Source organism: Tarenaya hassleriana, unplaced genomic scaffold (assembly GCF_000463585.1).
Source record: "Tarenaya hassleriana unplaced genomic scaffold, ASM46358v1 Cleome16, whole genome shotgun sequence".
Classification (NCBI taxonomy): Eukaryota; Viridiplantae; Streptophyta; class Magnoliopsida; order Brassicales; family Cleomaceae; genus Tarenaya; species Tarenaya hassleriana.
The window spans coordinates 1968878-1982216 of NW_010965019.1; the positions used below are offsets into that span (position 1 = coordinate 1968878).

Here is a 13339-nt window from a genome sequence, read left to right on the forward strand (position 1 = left end):
TACAATGGAGAAAATCCTAATATGCATATTTTACTTTTCAAAGAAAAAAACTACAAATACAATCTTTATAAGAATACATAAATTATATTCCCTCTCTCTCTCTCTCTCTTTTGGCATCAAATACATGTATGTTCATTGTGGGTGACTGCCTTGTACATTGGAAGTGCCTTTGTGGTTGTGGTGTTTTGTAGGAATTCGAAGACATAAAGATAAGGAAGTGGAGAGTTAGAAATTTAATTTTAAAAAAAAAAAATTCAAATTTAGAGAATGAGGGAATTTTACTTTGGACTATGATGTCACACAAAGGTGATGATCATTTTCATTGTATCATAAAAGAAAGAATCAGAGATAACTTAGCAGGAGATGATGAAGAAGAAGAATCGAAGAAGAGAGCCGAAATCAAGAAAGTTGAGAGACCAAGTGAAAAAGTTTTATCTATCTTTTATAAGAACCGAATATATATATATAAACATATAGGTGAATGTATTTGAGGGTTTTTTTTATGATTCATATTGTAAAGATAGAATCTTAGAAAGAGTGGGAGTATATTTAGAATTTGTACAAATGAATAAAATAAAAAAAGGTTTGTGAAAATTTCCGGGGTGTTCGAATGTTTTTATTTAGAATTCAATGTATATTTGCAGGTAAGAAAATATTTATAACTGCTATATATATATATATAGTTTTCTAATGAAATGTGAATGAGAGGATCAAAAGACGTTTTGTATTTTGCACCTAAAAGGATAACCATAAATGGGAATGTGAGATTTTTATTCCTTTAAATCTATGTATCATTAAACCGCACAAAAGGGGAATATATGTAACATAAGATTTACTACAAAACCCCGAGTATTACCGAATTCGATAGAAGCTGTTAGTTTTCTTTACCAATTAGGAAAAAGTATCATCAACACATAAGAGAGTTCATGTGTGTATATATATATATATATATATATATATATATTCGTTTAATCAAACACTAATTTTGGTTATGGAGCATTCATAATCACTAACTAAAGTTTTTTTAAAAAAAAGAATCTCAAGTGTAATGATTCGTATAATAACTTAGGTATTATAGCTTGTTCCCTAGTTGTTGTTTCCATTGATGTATGCATGTATGTGTTTGTATATATGTATACATGCATGCATATATATATATATATATAGTTTTAATTTTGAAAAAAGAAAGAGTAAATGAGGGGAGGAGGAGAGGAAAGCATGTGGAAATAAATGAAAGGGGGAAAGAGAGGGTCAGAGGGAGAAGACAATAAGGGCAATGTCTGTCATAGGACGAACCAAATGTGACCAACACTATCCCTCTTGTCCCCTTTTCCATGCACTTCCCTTTCTTTTTAATTTCCCCCCTCGATTTTAATTCACATCTCATTTCCATCTCTCATTTTCTTTTAAAAAAATAAAAAATAAAAACCCATTATCCAGCAAAATTATACATACGTTTAAAAAAAATATATCGACAGTTTTATAAAATGGTCATCAAAACGTATAAATTGTTTTTTTCTCGTGGAAAACAGGAAAAAAAAACCATTATATTATATACCTATTTAAATCTGTAAAACAATAAAAGCGAACGCTAGACGGCGTTATCTCTGAAGAAACTTTAACGCCCATAACGCGTCATCGCGTTCACCGCAACTTTCGTGAACGCTCGACATCCTCTCGACCGATCTGCAAATGCCGCTGCATTTCCAGTCGAACGCCGCTGCACATCCGTAGCGGGTTAACATCTTCAGCTCGCAATCTGCAAAAAGAACACGCAATCCGGGTTTCATCCTAAACCGGATCTGATCTGAACATGCTAAACCGGGAATCTGAACCGAACCAGGAGTTTGGTTTTTGACCAAATTCAATTCAGTAGGGGTGGACATTCGGTTCGGTTATTCATAAACTGAACCGATCTAAACCGAATAACAAGTACATGTAACTGAACCGAGCCCAATATAACTACTGAATAGTTATAGTATTTTTAATAACCGAAAAAATATGCCCGAAATGAATATAAATATAAAAATTATAAATTTCTTTTTTTTAAAAAAAAAGAAAAGCATTTTTATCATTAAAAACAGAGTTCAAACTTCAAACCAAATCCGAATCGAACATAAACTCCGAATGGATATCGAGTTTTTCAAACCTAAAGAACTGAAAACCAAAATTCAGCAGAACCCGGAAGGAAAGAACTGAACTTTTTTTACCTGGTGGTGTACCGCAGCAGAGCCTTTTATCGTCGACGTGTTCTACCTTTAATCCGATGAACCATGAGCCTAACGAGACGTCTTCATTCGCGTATTTGTGCAGCAAATCCCTTACCCGCGAAGAAAATGTATTGGGAGAATCTCAGAACTAAAAATCTCGGGTGGAAATGGAAAGTTTGCTGAAAGAACTGGAAAAAACTTACTGGTTTATCAGAATATACGTCGCGAGATCTTTGGATATTGCGTATAACTGTCCCGTGGCATGTCGGAAATACTTGTTACCTACCTCCCCAAATTTCCAATACTCCGGTTCGTGATACTTCACACCCCTACATTCACACCGAAATCTTCGTTTACTTCAAATCCGACACAGTTTTTAACCGTAAAAACCTGAGTTTTTATACTGACTTTTGAGAAAGGACGGGACCCGACTTCATGCATCCGACATAAACCCGAGATTTGTTGCGGTGTGTGGATAATATCGTTGCAAGTGTTGCTGCAGAAGGTTCAGACACAAAAAAGGGAAAAAAAGACATTAAGAATGGCCACTTCTTGCAAGATTTTCTTGTCTCTCTGTTGTTACTGATAGATTATCGAGCTGACGGTCCATGAGATGCCAAAAATCTCGTAACGATAATTAAGATAACATGGATTTTTATTTACCGAGATTCACGTGAATGTCATCGTCTACTTTTACGTAGAATTCTGCATCCCACAGGGAAACAGCGGTCGAGAAGAAAACCTTTGTCTTGGCTGATAATTCCATGTATCCCTCTGTGTGTTCCTGCTTTTGATTTGCAAACCATTTTGGAAATGCATCGAAGAAAGCTTTATCAATCCGACATCCAACACATTCAAGAAAAAAGATGGATAATAAAAACAAGAATAGGAAAACCCGAAATGCGTTTACCAATCTCAAGAAATCTCCGTGCATTTTTTCCTCGGCTTCGATAGCTTTATCAAGAATCCCTCCAAACAATGTGCTAAGAGTAAACAGAAATGTCAATAATCACTGAGAAACTCTGTCTAAACAGTCGGATTTCGGAGAGGAACGTATTTCTCCTATTCCAGCCCCGAAAATTTCCAAGATTGCTCTTTTTATGTTCATCCTTTCCCCGAGAGGAAGAAAAATTTGTACCTGTGACCAATAACGAAGCGAATGATGATACCCTTCGCTTCCTCCAGCTTCTTAAGCTTCTCTCCTTGAGATATTTTCAACCGAAAAATTCATTTCCGAGGTTAGATGTCTAAAGTGCACTTAAACAAAAAAAGGAAAGAGAAAACCCGAGAGCCCACCTTGTGGCATCCATGTTTCACGAACTGAATCTCGTCTTTTACGGCTACTGAAGGCAGTGTTAATCCCGATAACCATAAAGTATTTTCTCTTATCGGTCCGTCTAGAAACATTCAATTTCCCGAGCAAAGACTCACGCTCGGCTCTAGTGGCTACTAACTTCATCTCTAAACTTGAAATTGCTTTGTCCAAAATCCTGCATTTTGATAGCAAGAATATTTAGTCTTTTTAACTTCCAAACTTACCCCATGAAACTAAGCCTATCTTGTTTCAGGAAACATCTCGGAAAGCGCCTGAATAGTTTACCCGATACTGTTATTGGCTGAATGATCCAAAACCTGCAAGTGAAGGAAATGAGAATAAGAGAAAGGGTATTTATATGAAAAAACAGATAGAAAGTTGTAAACTTTCCGGGTCAAATCTTCGAGCAAATGGAATGAAAAACGAGTATAGTCCAAGTTTCTAGTCAATTTTCTGATCAAATTAAAGACCCACCAGTTCATACTTCATCTAGAACCGAGCAGGGAGTTAACAAAAATAACTTGTGTTTGGCCTACCAAGTGGGAAAGAGGTTCATCATAAACAAGAACAAGTCGAGCTTGGCCACAATGAGTAGAATGAAGTTGGTTTGCCAAGTTTTCAAAATCTTGCTGGATCCGGGGATGACTCTACCTTCTGGCACTATCCATAACCTGATAGAATGTCAGCCAAATACTAAAACGATTCATTCATTTTACAATAGTGCCCAAGACCAAATTCATGTTTCTGCAATTTGGATATAGAACTTGGAATAATTGGGAAACCGGTAAGGAGATCCACAGTGAATTGATAAAGGGTTCACCATATTTTGAAAGAAGATAAAAGAAAGATACACCATTTGAATGAACCAAAATAATTATTAGAAAAGACTACAATTTTGTCTGCAAGTTCGTTCCTCTTCAGAATCGCAGGATCAGTGTCGGTGGTAACAAAGCATTAAGGATCCAACAAAGATGGAACTGTCTGATACAAGACTGTAATAATATTCACCGACAAAACAGAGAAATGCTAAAACAGAATCTGAAAGGGAAAAAACTACTTGTAATTCACAGGAAGCAGAGGTTTCTGAGACAAAATAACAAAAGGGATTAAGCAGAACTCGAAGAAAGGAATAGAACGACAAAATCATAACCGGAAATTACCAAATTCAGGAACAGCTAAAAATCAGACGAGAACCTTAAACCCGAAGATGCATATACCTGTTAGTGAAGAACATTCCCAAACAGAAGCTCGCAAGGCACAAGAAAAATGCCCAGTTCCTTGAAATGACATTTCTCGGAGAAAAATAGTATTCTCCTCCTCCTCTGCTCTTGACAGACATTTGGGTCTCTGCTAAAATCCCTGAATTCAGTCGGAAGATTAAAAAAAGATTAAAGATTTAAGAAACCCAGAAGCCTGATTTGTCTTTAGGAATCAAAGATCCGAATTCACAGATTCTTTTGCACTGATGCACCCTTTCTACCTGAAAGAGATGCATGGAGAAAGGACAGCCCAGGGATCGCTTCACTTTTTTATAATTTCTGGGCTCCAAATTAAAGAAGAATTAACACTTGAGAGACGTTTACAGACTTTTGGAGATCATAGAAACTGATAATTTCGGCTACTAATGATAAAAGAATAACCGAAAGGTCAGAACCCAACACTACGTACTGCAGATGGAAAACGGGTCAAGTGGGTCGGATTCGGATCATGATCCGGGTCTGCTTGGTGTTCCTTTTTTGTTTTTTCAGCGAAAATTTATCAAATTCAAATAAAGCAAAAATAAAGAAATTTTAGAAAAACAAAAGTAAGTTTGTGGCTGCTGGGATTCGAGCCCAGGTCTCCACGGCCACAACGTGGAATTCTAACCACTAAACTACAGCCACTTTTGTTGATGATGTAGAGTATATATCCCATAAATTATTATTTCGATTCAAAGCCAACAACCTTACAAACAGTTTGACGATCTTCAAGTGTTTTGGTTTGGTAATTTGAGTGGTTACAGAACAATAACGAGGTCATATAACCAGTGAGATCTCTCCCTCAAAAACTCAAAAAGAAACTCTGTACACAACAGAATGTGGAAATGGTGGGAAGTGTTCTGTCTCTCTCTTATCACTTTCTTGCAGAGTGATAGAGCTCCAGGTACTCCAGGGCAGGGCGGTTCCATGACCAGTTTTGCTCCATCACCCTCTTGCATAGCGAATGGAACCACTCTCTACCATCATACCAAGCTGATATTGCCCTGAAAAGATAAAAACAACCATCCACCCATATAAGGACGAAGAATGTTCCAGAAAATGCATATTCTCTCTGAGAATATTGCCTAGAAGACGTCCGAGGTGTCTGTCCTAGCCACCAAAACACTTCAAACTCAGTCAGGACATGGCCCTGAAGATGTTTCAGACTGTGTTTATACGGCATAGTTCACAAACTTATAAGACATGATGTCTCAGCTGCATCAAATAACAGGATACAAAATCTACATCCATGATAATAGCTTATCGGAGCAGAAAGACGTAGAAGTTTCATCTGGGTCTGTGACCCGAACCGTAGTTTTCAATTGTAATATTTTACATAGTGCAAGTGGGTTCTGGTGCAAAGTCTTGAATTACCTATTAAGAGCATAATCGACACCAGCAGAATCAGCCCCGTCGAAGCTGAAGCCATTGGGTTCAAGACCTTGAGCTTCTGCTCTGTCTTTATCATGGTCAACGTCAAAAACAGTGTCGTAGAGTCCTACAGGAATTTAGTACAAAACACCTCCAGCTCAATCATCAAGAACACAACAAGTTTCAAGATTTCATTGTTTCAAAGAAGTAGAAAGAAGAAAAGGAATACTACCTCCAGTTTTTCTTACAACAGGAATAGCACCATATCTCATGGCTGTAAGTTGTGTCAATCCACAGGGCTCAAATATTGATGGAACCAATATAAAGTCAGCACCCGCGTAAATCTAGAGTTTAGAGGTGGGAAGGAAAAGTGATCAGGATCACGATTTCCGAAAAATGAAAAATGAAAATGATTCAGACATCGTGAGTTAACAAAAATAACTTGTGTTTGGCCTACCAAGTGGGAAAGAGGTTCATCATAAACAAGAACAAGTCGAGCTTGGCCACAATGAGTAGAATGAAGTTGGTTTGCCAAGTTTTCAAAATCTTGCTGGATCCGGGGATCTGGTGCTGAACCTAGCAAGACAACCTGCTTTCAAGAAACCCAAAAGTAAGAATTCTGAAACCCCAATCACAAGATTTTAGGCTGAAAAGTGAAAAAAAAAAAACAGACCTGTCCGTTCCGTTCCAAGGTACGCCAAATCGCGTGCTTGATCAAGTGTATTCCTTTCTGATGAGTTAAGCGTGTAATGATTCCTACTAATGGAAGGTCGGCTCTTTTCAGGCCAAGCCTATTTTGCAACGCTTCCTTGGCAGCTCGTTTGCCTTCAACAACGTTCTCTGGAGTATACGGCACCTAGAATAACCATGTAAAGGTTTCCTATTTTACAAAACCATTTTTTGCAAAAACCCAGAACCATATAACAAGAAAGTTGAAGGGAGAGATACAGAAGAGGGGGAAAGTATATGATAAAGCTTACAGGAATGAAGTTATCGTTGTACGGATCCCATATATCCGGATCAATCCCGTTTATTATTCCATGGAACTTATGGAGATGTGGAGCAATTACTGGGTTTCCAGAAACTTCCTTGGAGTAAGTACGGGAGACCTATTAAGGTAAACAAACATGATAATATTTGATTATCGGCTTCTCAGAGGAAAAAGAATGAAATATATTTCCAAATACCAAACATTAGATTTCTTGAGGAGCGTTTTTCAGCACTTACTGTTGTAGCTTTGTCTGCATATTCCATTGCTTTACCAATCAGATTATCCCCAAATTCCAAATTATGTATCGTGAAGACAACACGGACTTTACTTAAACCGTAGTGCATGTAATGATCCTTGAATAACCATGCAACTGGAGCACTGGACCAGTCGTGACAGTGAATTATGTCCTGTATGAAGTTGAGCATGCGCCAAAGAAGTTAGAATGCATGGAAAGTGAAGAAAGCTCGGTTTTTTTCTTACAAAACCTTTTTTTTTCAGAGAGAAATCTCAGTAACATGAGAATTATACAAGTGTTATATGAGTGAAATTATATACGTACAGGATGAAACCCCCCTTGGAGAAGAAATTCGAGAGCAGCATGACAAAAGAAACCGAATCTTCCTGCATCATCAGAACAGCCATATACACATCCTCGCCAGAAAAGTCTGCAAATATAAGGACAAGAAAAGGTAAAAACAACTTTCTGTATGCCCTTCAAGATATAAAAGCATCATGGACAATGCTTGTGCAAATATTTCAAGAACTCAGGAGAATGAATTACTTTACCCATTCTGAGGCTCAAGGAAGTAAACAGAGAGGCCTTCCACCTTCCCATGCCAAACTTTGATTTCGACTCCACCCCAGTGATAACTTCTGTTGAATTCCAAGTCCTTTACCTGTTTCATAATAAAGATATATGTTTCTGGGCCAACAATGTAAACAATAACTGAAAGTAGAAGAAAGCCAAGACATGTCCATATAAGAAGAATTTCAGACAAGAAACTTTGATGCTTACATGGTTGTGTTTTAAGCAGTCATACTTTGGAAGAATGATATCCACATTATGGTTTAGCTCTTGAATGGCACGGGATAGACTCGTGACCACATCACCTAGGCCTCCAACCTGCAGGATATATAAGAAGAGCTACTAAGTCACGAGTATATAGTACCTACACTATGTAAGATATGTATATGTCAATGGTAGTCTCTAGTCTGTAACTAGGATGTGTGTATCTGTCCATGTCGAAAAGGGCATGCATATTTCATGGAAAGAAAGTGTGAAACTGCAAATGAGAGCCATGCTTCATGCTCTTACCTTTGCAATGGGTGCCATTTCAACAGCAATATGGACAATATTCATTGGAGGCTCTTTTACAATCCCATCGACCACGGGCAAATGGTAATCCATGCTGTGGTTGTTATCAAATATCCCACCATCTTCTCTCTCAGAAAACACAAAGTCCATCTTATAAGCATCCAATGGAACTCTAACTGGAAAAAAAGAGAAACGTGGTCACACACCTCAGCTCTTACATGAACCTGTCTAGAATATAACATGACATCAAACTATTACCAACTCAAAAACTCACCCGTAGTTTTCACATGGGACCCGTTCTCTGATTGTATCATCTTTTGAGGTGGCAATGGACCCATGCGGTGAGTCCAACGGTTAAAAGAGCATCTGAACCAAATCTCGGGCTTTCCATTCAAAACGGTATTGGAAGGATTGTAGAAAACTGTCACCGAGCTACCTGCTTGAACATCTAGAGGATCGGTGTAAATCACATGCCTCTGGGAAAGCAGGAACCTTTCAAATGTCTTCTTTTTTGTCTCAGCTTTCAAACGTGCTGTTTTCTCTACCTATAATAAGAGGATTAGAAAATTAAACAAAACATAATCAGACACGTGACAAGAATGAGAGTAGTAATCTCTTTATTTCCTCTAACAAGTTGAGTAAGAGGAAAATGTCTTAAGACTCCCGATTTCTTGTCTTGTCTTAGCACTAACCTTGGCACGTATAGCCTCCTCTCTTAACCGCCTCTCCTCCTGAAGTTTCTTAAATATCAGATTTTCTTCCTCTAACCAGTAAAGTTCTTCAGGAGGCCTTCGGGGGACAACTGCATGGAAATCTTGGCGATTATTATTGTCGTACAGAACAGCTCCTTGAGGCGGTCCATCAGCAAAGACCCAGTCAATTACAAGGGCTCTATCAGGCACAAAAACTGCAAAAAAAAACAGAAGTTATAAAAAATTACTATGAATTAAAGACATGTAATACACAATAAAACAGGCTAGTTCATCAAAAAGCTAATAGGGAAATAGAAAGAAACCAACCTTCAGCATACCACCAATCAGCAACCTTTACGTCTGCTTCTTCTAACTCAGTATCAACGAGCTTTGCAACGATCGATAACCCGTCCACCCAATTGTTATATCCTCCATGCAACCAGATTTCTTTGGCATTAGCCAGAGGACCCGAGATTTTGTTGTAATAAAGCTTGACTTTTTCTCCACCCTTAAAATCACTCGGCTCTGTATACCAAACGTTCTCGACAGATATTTCGGCTCTCTGGATAGCCCTTTTGAGCACTTCCCGTCTCTTCTGAGCATCTATCTTAGCTTGTGCCCTATCAGCTTCCGCTGCAGCTTTCTCAGCTTCAATTCTCCTTTTCTCTTCCTCTTGCCTTTCCCTCTCAGCCTTCTCCTTAGCAAGTTTCTCTTGCTCTCTCCGTTTTTCTTCCAGAAGGAAATTTTCAAACTCAAATACATCCATTCCACCTTCCACATCCACAGTGAAATCTTTCTCATCATTGTTGTCGTACACACTTTGCCCGTTGAAGAACACAAAATCCATCTTATATGCTTCTTTCGGGATATGAAGGAGGCATGACCACCAATCCCCTTTGAGCTGTGTCTTCTCCAATCTTCTTGTAAAGGATTTCCATCTCCAATCATTGAACGCCCCCATGATCAAAACATCAGGTTCGCTGTTCAATGTAGATAGATTCCGGTTGAGAAACACTTCCATATCTTCATCGGGTTTTGCAATCGGGGGATAAGTAAACATTCTAATGCCTCTTGCCAAATTCTCATCAGCAAGTGCTTCTATTTCTTTCCTACGCTGAATTTCTCTTTCCTTTTCTAACATTAATCTCAAAGACTTGTCATCCTCAGATGTTGCCTTATTTCTGGCACTACTCCCAGAAACAGTTTCCTTTTCTTGCACAGCTGAAATCTCAGCTTCCTTGCCAATGCTTCCATTTTCAAGCATCATAAGGTTTTCACTAGAACCTGACTCTTGAATTGTTGATGGGAGTTCTTCTTCTTCATCTTCTTCTTCATCTTCTTCTTCCTTTAATGTCTCGGATTCGTTGTCCATTTCGTTTTCAAGAATCATCTCGCCAGAAGTAACAGACCCTTTTTGTTCCATGTCTACTTTTGCTCCGAGCAATTTATTGCTTATCTCTGGAAACTCATTTGGAACTGTAGTAGTGGCGATGTCATCTTTCTCAGCGGTTTTCTTCTGATTTCTTTTCTGGGAACTTCCTACCGGTGTCCTTGGCACAAAACCTCTGGGAGTTGAGCTTTTGGGTCCTGAAGCCGCCATTCTTCCTTGCTTCCTCCTCGAAAAATCTTTAAAATAAATAACAAATGAATCAGCAGAATCGATCATTACAACAAAATGAAAACTTGAAAATGGGAATTGATGCTATTCTGTACTAACCTGCACTTGCACTGATCTTTTGCAGAATATCATTTGATGGGTAATGACTCCCCCCTGAAGGAAGCTGAAACCAAAACATTTCCAGATTAAGAATTTCCAATGTTATAGATTATGCAACAGAACTAGGATGCATCACTACATCTACATCAACATCGACATTAACATCAGCATCGCATTAATCCCAAGTTTATTTGGGATCGGTCGCATGAATTTTTCGTTCCCACTGATTTCGGTTTTGAGTTAGACCAACTAGGACGCATCACTATAAACACAAAAACCAAGAACATCCAAATTACCAACATCAAGATAGACACGATGGAAAATTTCACCATTGTACAAGTCTAATCCATTCCTAACGCCACATAGTGCAACCAAATTCATTCTTCCCAGTTTCAAAGCCATTATTATATCCCCAAATGCATCACTATAGAAGATTCTAGCACTGTAAATTCGATCTTTTTCATAACCCCAAATAACTTAAAACTACAATCCACAGACTCCAAACAAGTTTCTAACACGAGATTACTAGCTCAGACAGTAAAACTCCTCATCATGGCCCCATTTTGTTCTGCCTACACTCTCGCTTGGCTCTAAATTGGATTTTGAAAACACACTCTTCATCTCAGAGACTAATCTTATACAGAAGCCAATAAACTGCGCACTAAAATTCTACAGAGGAGCAACTACGGAGCATCAAATACTGAGGCATACATATATGCAGGGATATGTACACAAGTATACGAATATGAAAAGGATAAAAAAAAAGGAGATTTACGCTAGAAAAGGTGAAAGATCTGGAGCGAGGGGAACACCCAAGAAAAGTTTTTATCTTTAGACGACCCCTTTCCCCGAAAACCGGTCTGAAGCTCGTCGATCCCTGTATCTGCAAGCCCACTTCCATGGCTGCCGCCGAAGAAGAAGAAGAGAGAGAGAGAGAGAGAGAGAGAGAGAGAGAGTTGGCCTGTAAGTATATGCCCTGAAGGAGGAAGGGAGAGAGAGAATGTCTGCTTCACCAGAATCCCAAGGCCATTTCTCAATCGCTGAAACTGATCTCGATTTTATTTTATTTTTTCCTTAAATATATAAATAATTTTTTGTTGGGTTTCTTATAAAATCGAGAGAGGAGAAAGATATTTAAGCTGTTGCATTATACGCTTTGATTGATTCATTAAACAATTACCCAACTTTTCTCTCTCCAGAAAAAAACAAACTCCAAACTGTGCAAACCAATTAATTTTTTTTATAATTATAATCCAATCGAATTAAATATTTATTCAGCTATAAATATTTTGAAATTCGTGCCCATTATATTCGAAGCCAAAAGTCAAGCGATTCACAAAACTTTTATCTGAAAAACATTACCAAAAAAACATTCGGTAGAAAATTCATTAGAAAAATAACATGAATTTTAATATAAATTCTATGGGATACTTCCTATTTCTCTGTGCCGAAAATAAATAAAATATTACAGAATATCATCACGACCGTTGATGACCTAGAAAAATTCGTAATGCCACGTAACCAAAAATATTTACCAAATATAATAAATAATATGTACTGTTATGGTAACATATCAGACTGGTTAATATTGAAATAATTAAAATCAAACAGATATCATTCAATAATCAGTTCTTCAAAAACTAATTATTAGGATATTAGCCAGGAGTTGATGGTATGGTGGTTGTGAAAGCACAAAGTGCTAGCCACGCCCAGAGTTCGAATCCTGGCAATCACATATTATCAAAAAAAAAAATTATTAGGGTATTAATCATATTATAGAGCCCGTGACTGGAACCACAGACCAATGGATAACAGCCACGTGTCTGGCGTTGCTTCTCTTGTCATTGTGTCCGTTGATTCTCATCGGGGGGTCCACATGTACGAGAAAGATCCAAATCTAGAGTCCTTGATAGCGATATTCGTCAAGAAAACCTTCTCCACGGTCCAGAGTGTCTGGGGGCTAGTACCGTATCAGACAAGTAAACAGTGTCGTTTAATTTAACGGTGCTTGACGGAAAACGTAACGGTCATCTTGCCGGCTTTTGCCTCTGTGCTACACAAAAGGGCTCGCTTAAACTGGTGAAACCTTTGGACTCAAGCCAAAGCTTTAGGGACCGATCACAATTCAAATGATTTATTCAAATTACATCAATAGATTTATGTAATGAACAATTGAAAATATAAAAAATAAAATAAAACATGAAAGAAGAATAAGAATGTTTCAATCTGATGGAGGCGTTGTAGCATGTTGTGTGGTGCTCCTCATCATGTTGCGAAATTCTTGGTAATTTATTCTTCCATCCTTTTTTTTTTCATTTATGTAAACACACAATATTCACATGTTAGAATAACAAATTCACAGTTAAATAATATGACATTAATAAACCATATATAAATAAAATCGTACGCTAAAAACGTATCATCCAAATCATAGTTTCTGTTGTCTATGGATCATCCGAAACGTATGATATATATATATATATATATATA

The 13339-nt window shown here is 37.7% G+C and overlaps 3 protein-coding genes and 1 non-coding gene across 4 annotated transcripts in view; all 4 read right to left on the reverse strand.

Moving 5' to 3' along the window:
* Window positions 1-1435: 1435 nt before the first annotated feature.
* Window positions 1436-5153, reverse strand: LOC104809674 (probable beta-1,3-galactosyltransferase 1). Its single transcript, XM_010535717.1, has 12 exons — window positions 5006-5153; window positions 4743-4884; window positions 4095-4196; window positions 3811-3978; window positions 3507-3700; window positions 3349-3412; window positions 3121-3193; window positions 2874-2994; window positions 2619-2706; window positions 2414-2539; window positions 2211-2320; window positions 1436-1759 (listed from the first exon to the last, which is right to left on the reverse strand). Exons 2-12 carry the CDS (start codon window positions 4862-4864, stop codon window positions 1602-1604), a joined length of 1326 nt encoding a protein of 441 aa, XP_010534019.1. The 5' UTR covers window positions 4865-4884; window positions 5006-5153; the 3' UTR covers window positions 1436-1601.
* Window positions 5154-5336: 183 nt separating this feature from the next.
* Window positions 5337-5408, reverse strand: TRNAH-GUG. The gene has a single exon. It is a non-coding gene; the product is annotated as a tRNA-His (tRNA).
* A 23-nt stretch (window positions 5409-5431) lies between these two features.
* Window positions 5432-11915, reverse strand: LOC104809504 (starch synthase 3, chloroplastic/amyloplastic). The gene is made up of 16 exons (XM_010535512.1): window positions 11625-11915; window positions 10850-10913; window positions 9460-10758; window positions 9133-9347; window positions 8715-8985; window positions 8441-8616; window positions 8141-8248; window positions 7912-8021; window positions 7685-7790; window positions 7362-7532; window positions 7115-7243; window positions 6808-6990; window positions 6592-6723; window positions 6367-6478; window positions 6138-6261; window positions 5432-5767 (listed from the first exon to the last, which is right to left on the reverse strand). The coding sequence occupies exons 1-16, from the start codon at window positions 11748-11750 to the stop codon at window positions 5638-5640; spliced, it is 3456 nt and encodes a 1151-aa protein (XP_010533814.1). The 5' UTR covers window positions 11751-11915; the 3' UTR covers window positions 5432-5637.
* Window positions 11916-13070: 1155 nt separating this feature from the next.
* LOC104809505 (calcium-dependent protein kinase 19) overlaps window positions 13071-13339 on the reverse strand; it is a 2960-nt gene continuing 2691 nt past the window's right edge. The window contains exon 9 of the mRNA XM_010535513.1: window positions 13071-13151. Within this exon, the coding sequence (XP_010533815.1) occupies window positions 13071-13151 (81 nt within the window). The remainder of the gene's footprint in view (window positions 13152-13339) is intronic.

What these genes read in the sequence shown, in the direction of transcription:
- LOC104809674 (XM_010535717.1), bottom strand. Translation starts at nt 4,864, where the DNA reads ATGTCTGTCAAGAGCAGAGGAGGAGGAGAATACTATTTTTCTCCGAGA. An exon ending in CGCTTCGTTATTGGTCACAG is followed by an intron (nt 3,194 to 3,348) that starts GTACAAATTTTT and finishes GTTTACTCTTAG; the next exon opens with CACATTGTTTGGAGGGATTC. An exon ending in ACGGAGATTTCTTGAGATTG is followed by an intron (nt 2,995 to 3,120) that starts GTAAACGCATTT and finishes AATCAAAAGCAG; the next exon opens with GAACACACAGAGGGATACAT.
- LOC104809504 (XM_010535512.1), bottom strand. Translation starts at nt 11,750, where the DNA reads ATGGAAGTGGGCTTGCAGATACAGGGATCGACGAGCTTCAGACCGGTT. An exon ending in GTCCCATGTGAAAACTACGG is followed by an intron (nt 8,617 to 8,714) that starts GTGAGTTTTTGA and finishes CTTTTTTTCCAG; the next exon opens with TTAGAGTTCCATTGGATGCT. An exon ending in TGTTGTAAGAAAAACTGGAG is followed by an intron (nt 6,262 to 6,366) that starts GTAGTATTCCTT and finishes AAATTCCTGTAG; the next exon opens with GACTCTACGACACTGTTTTT.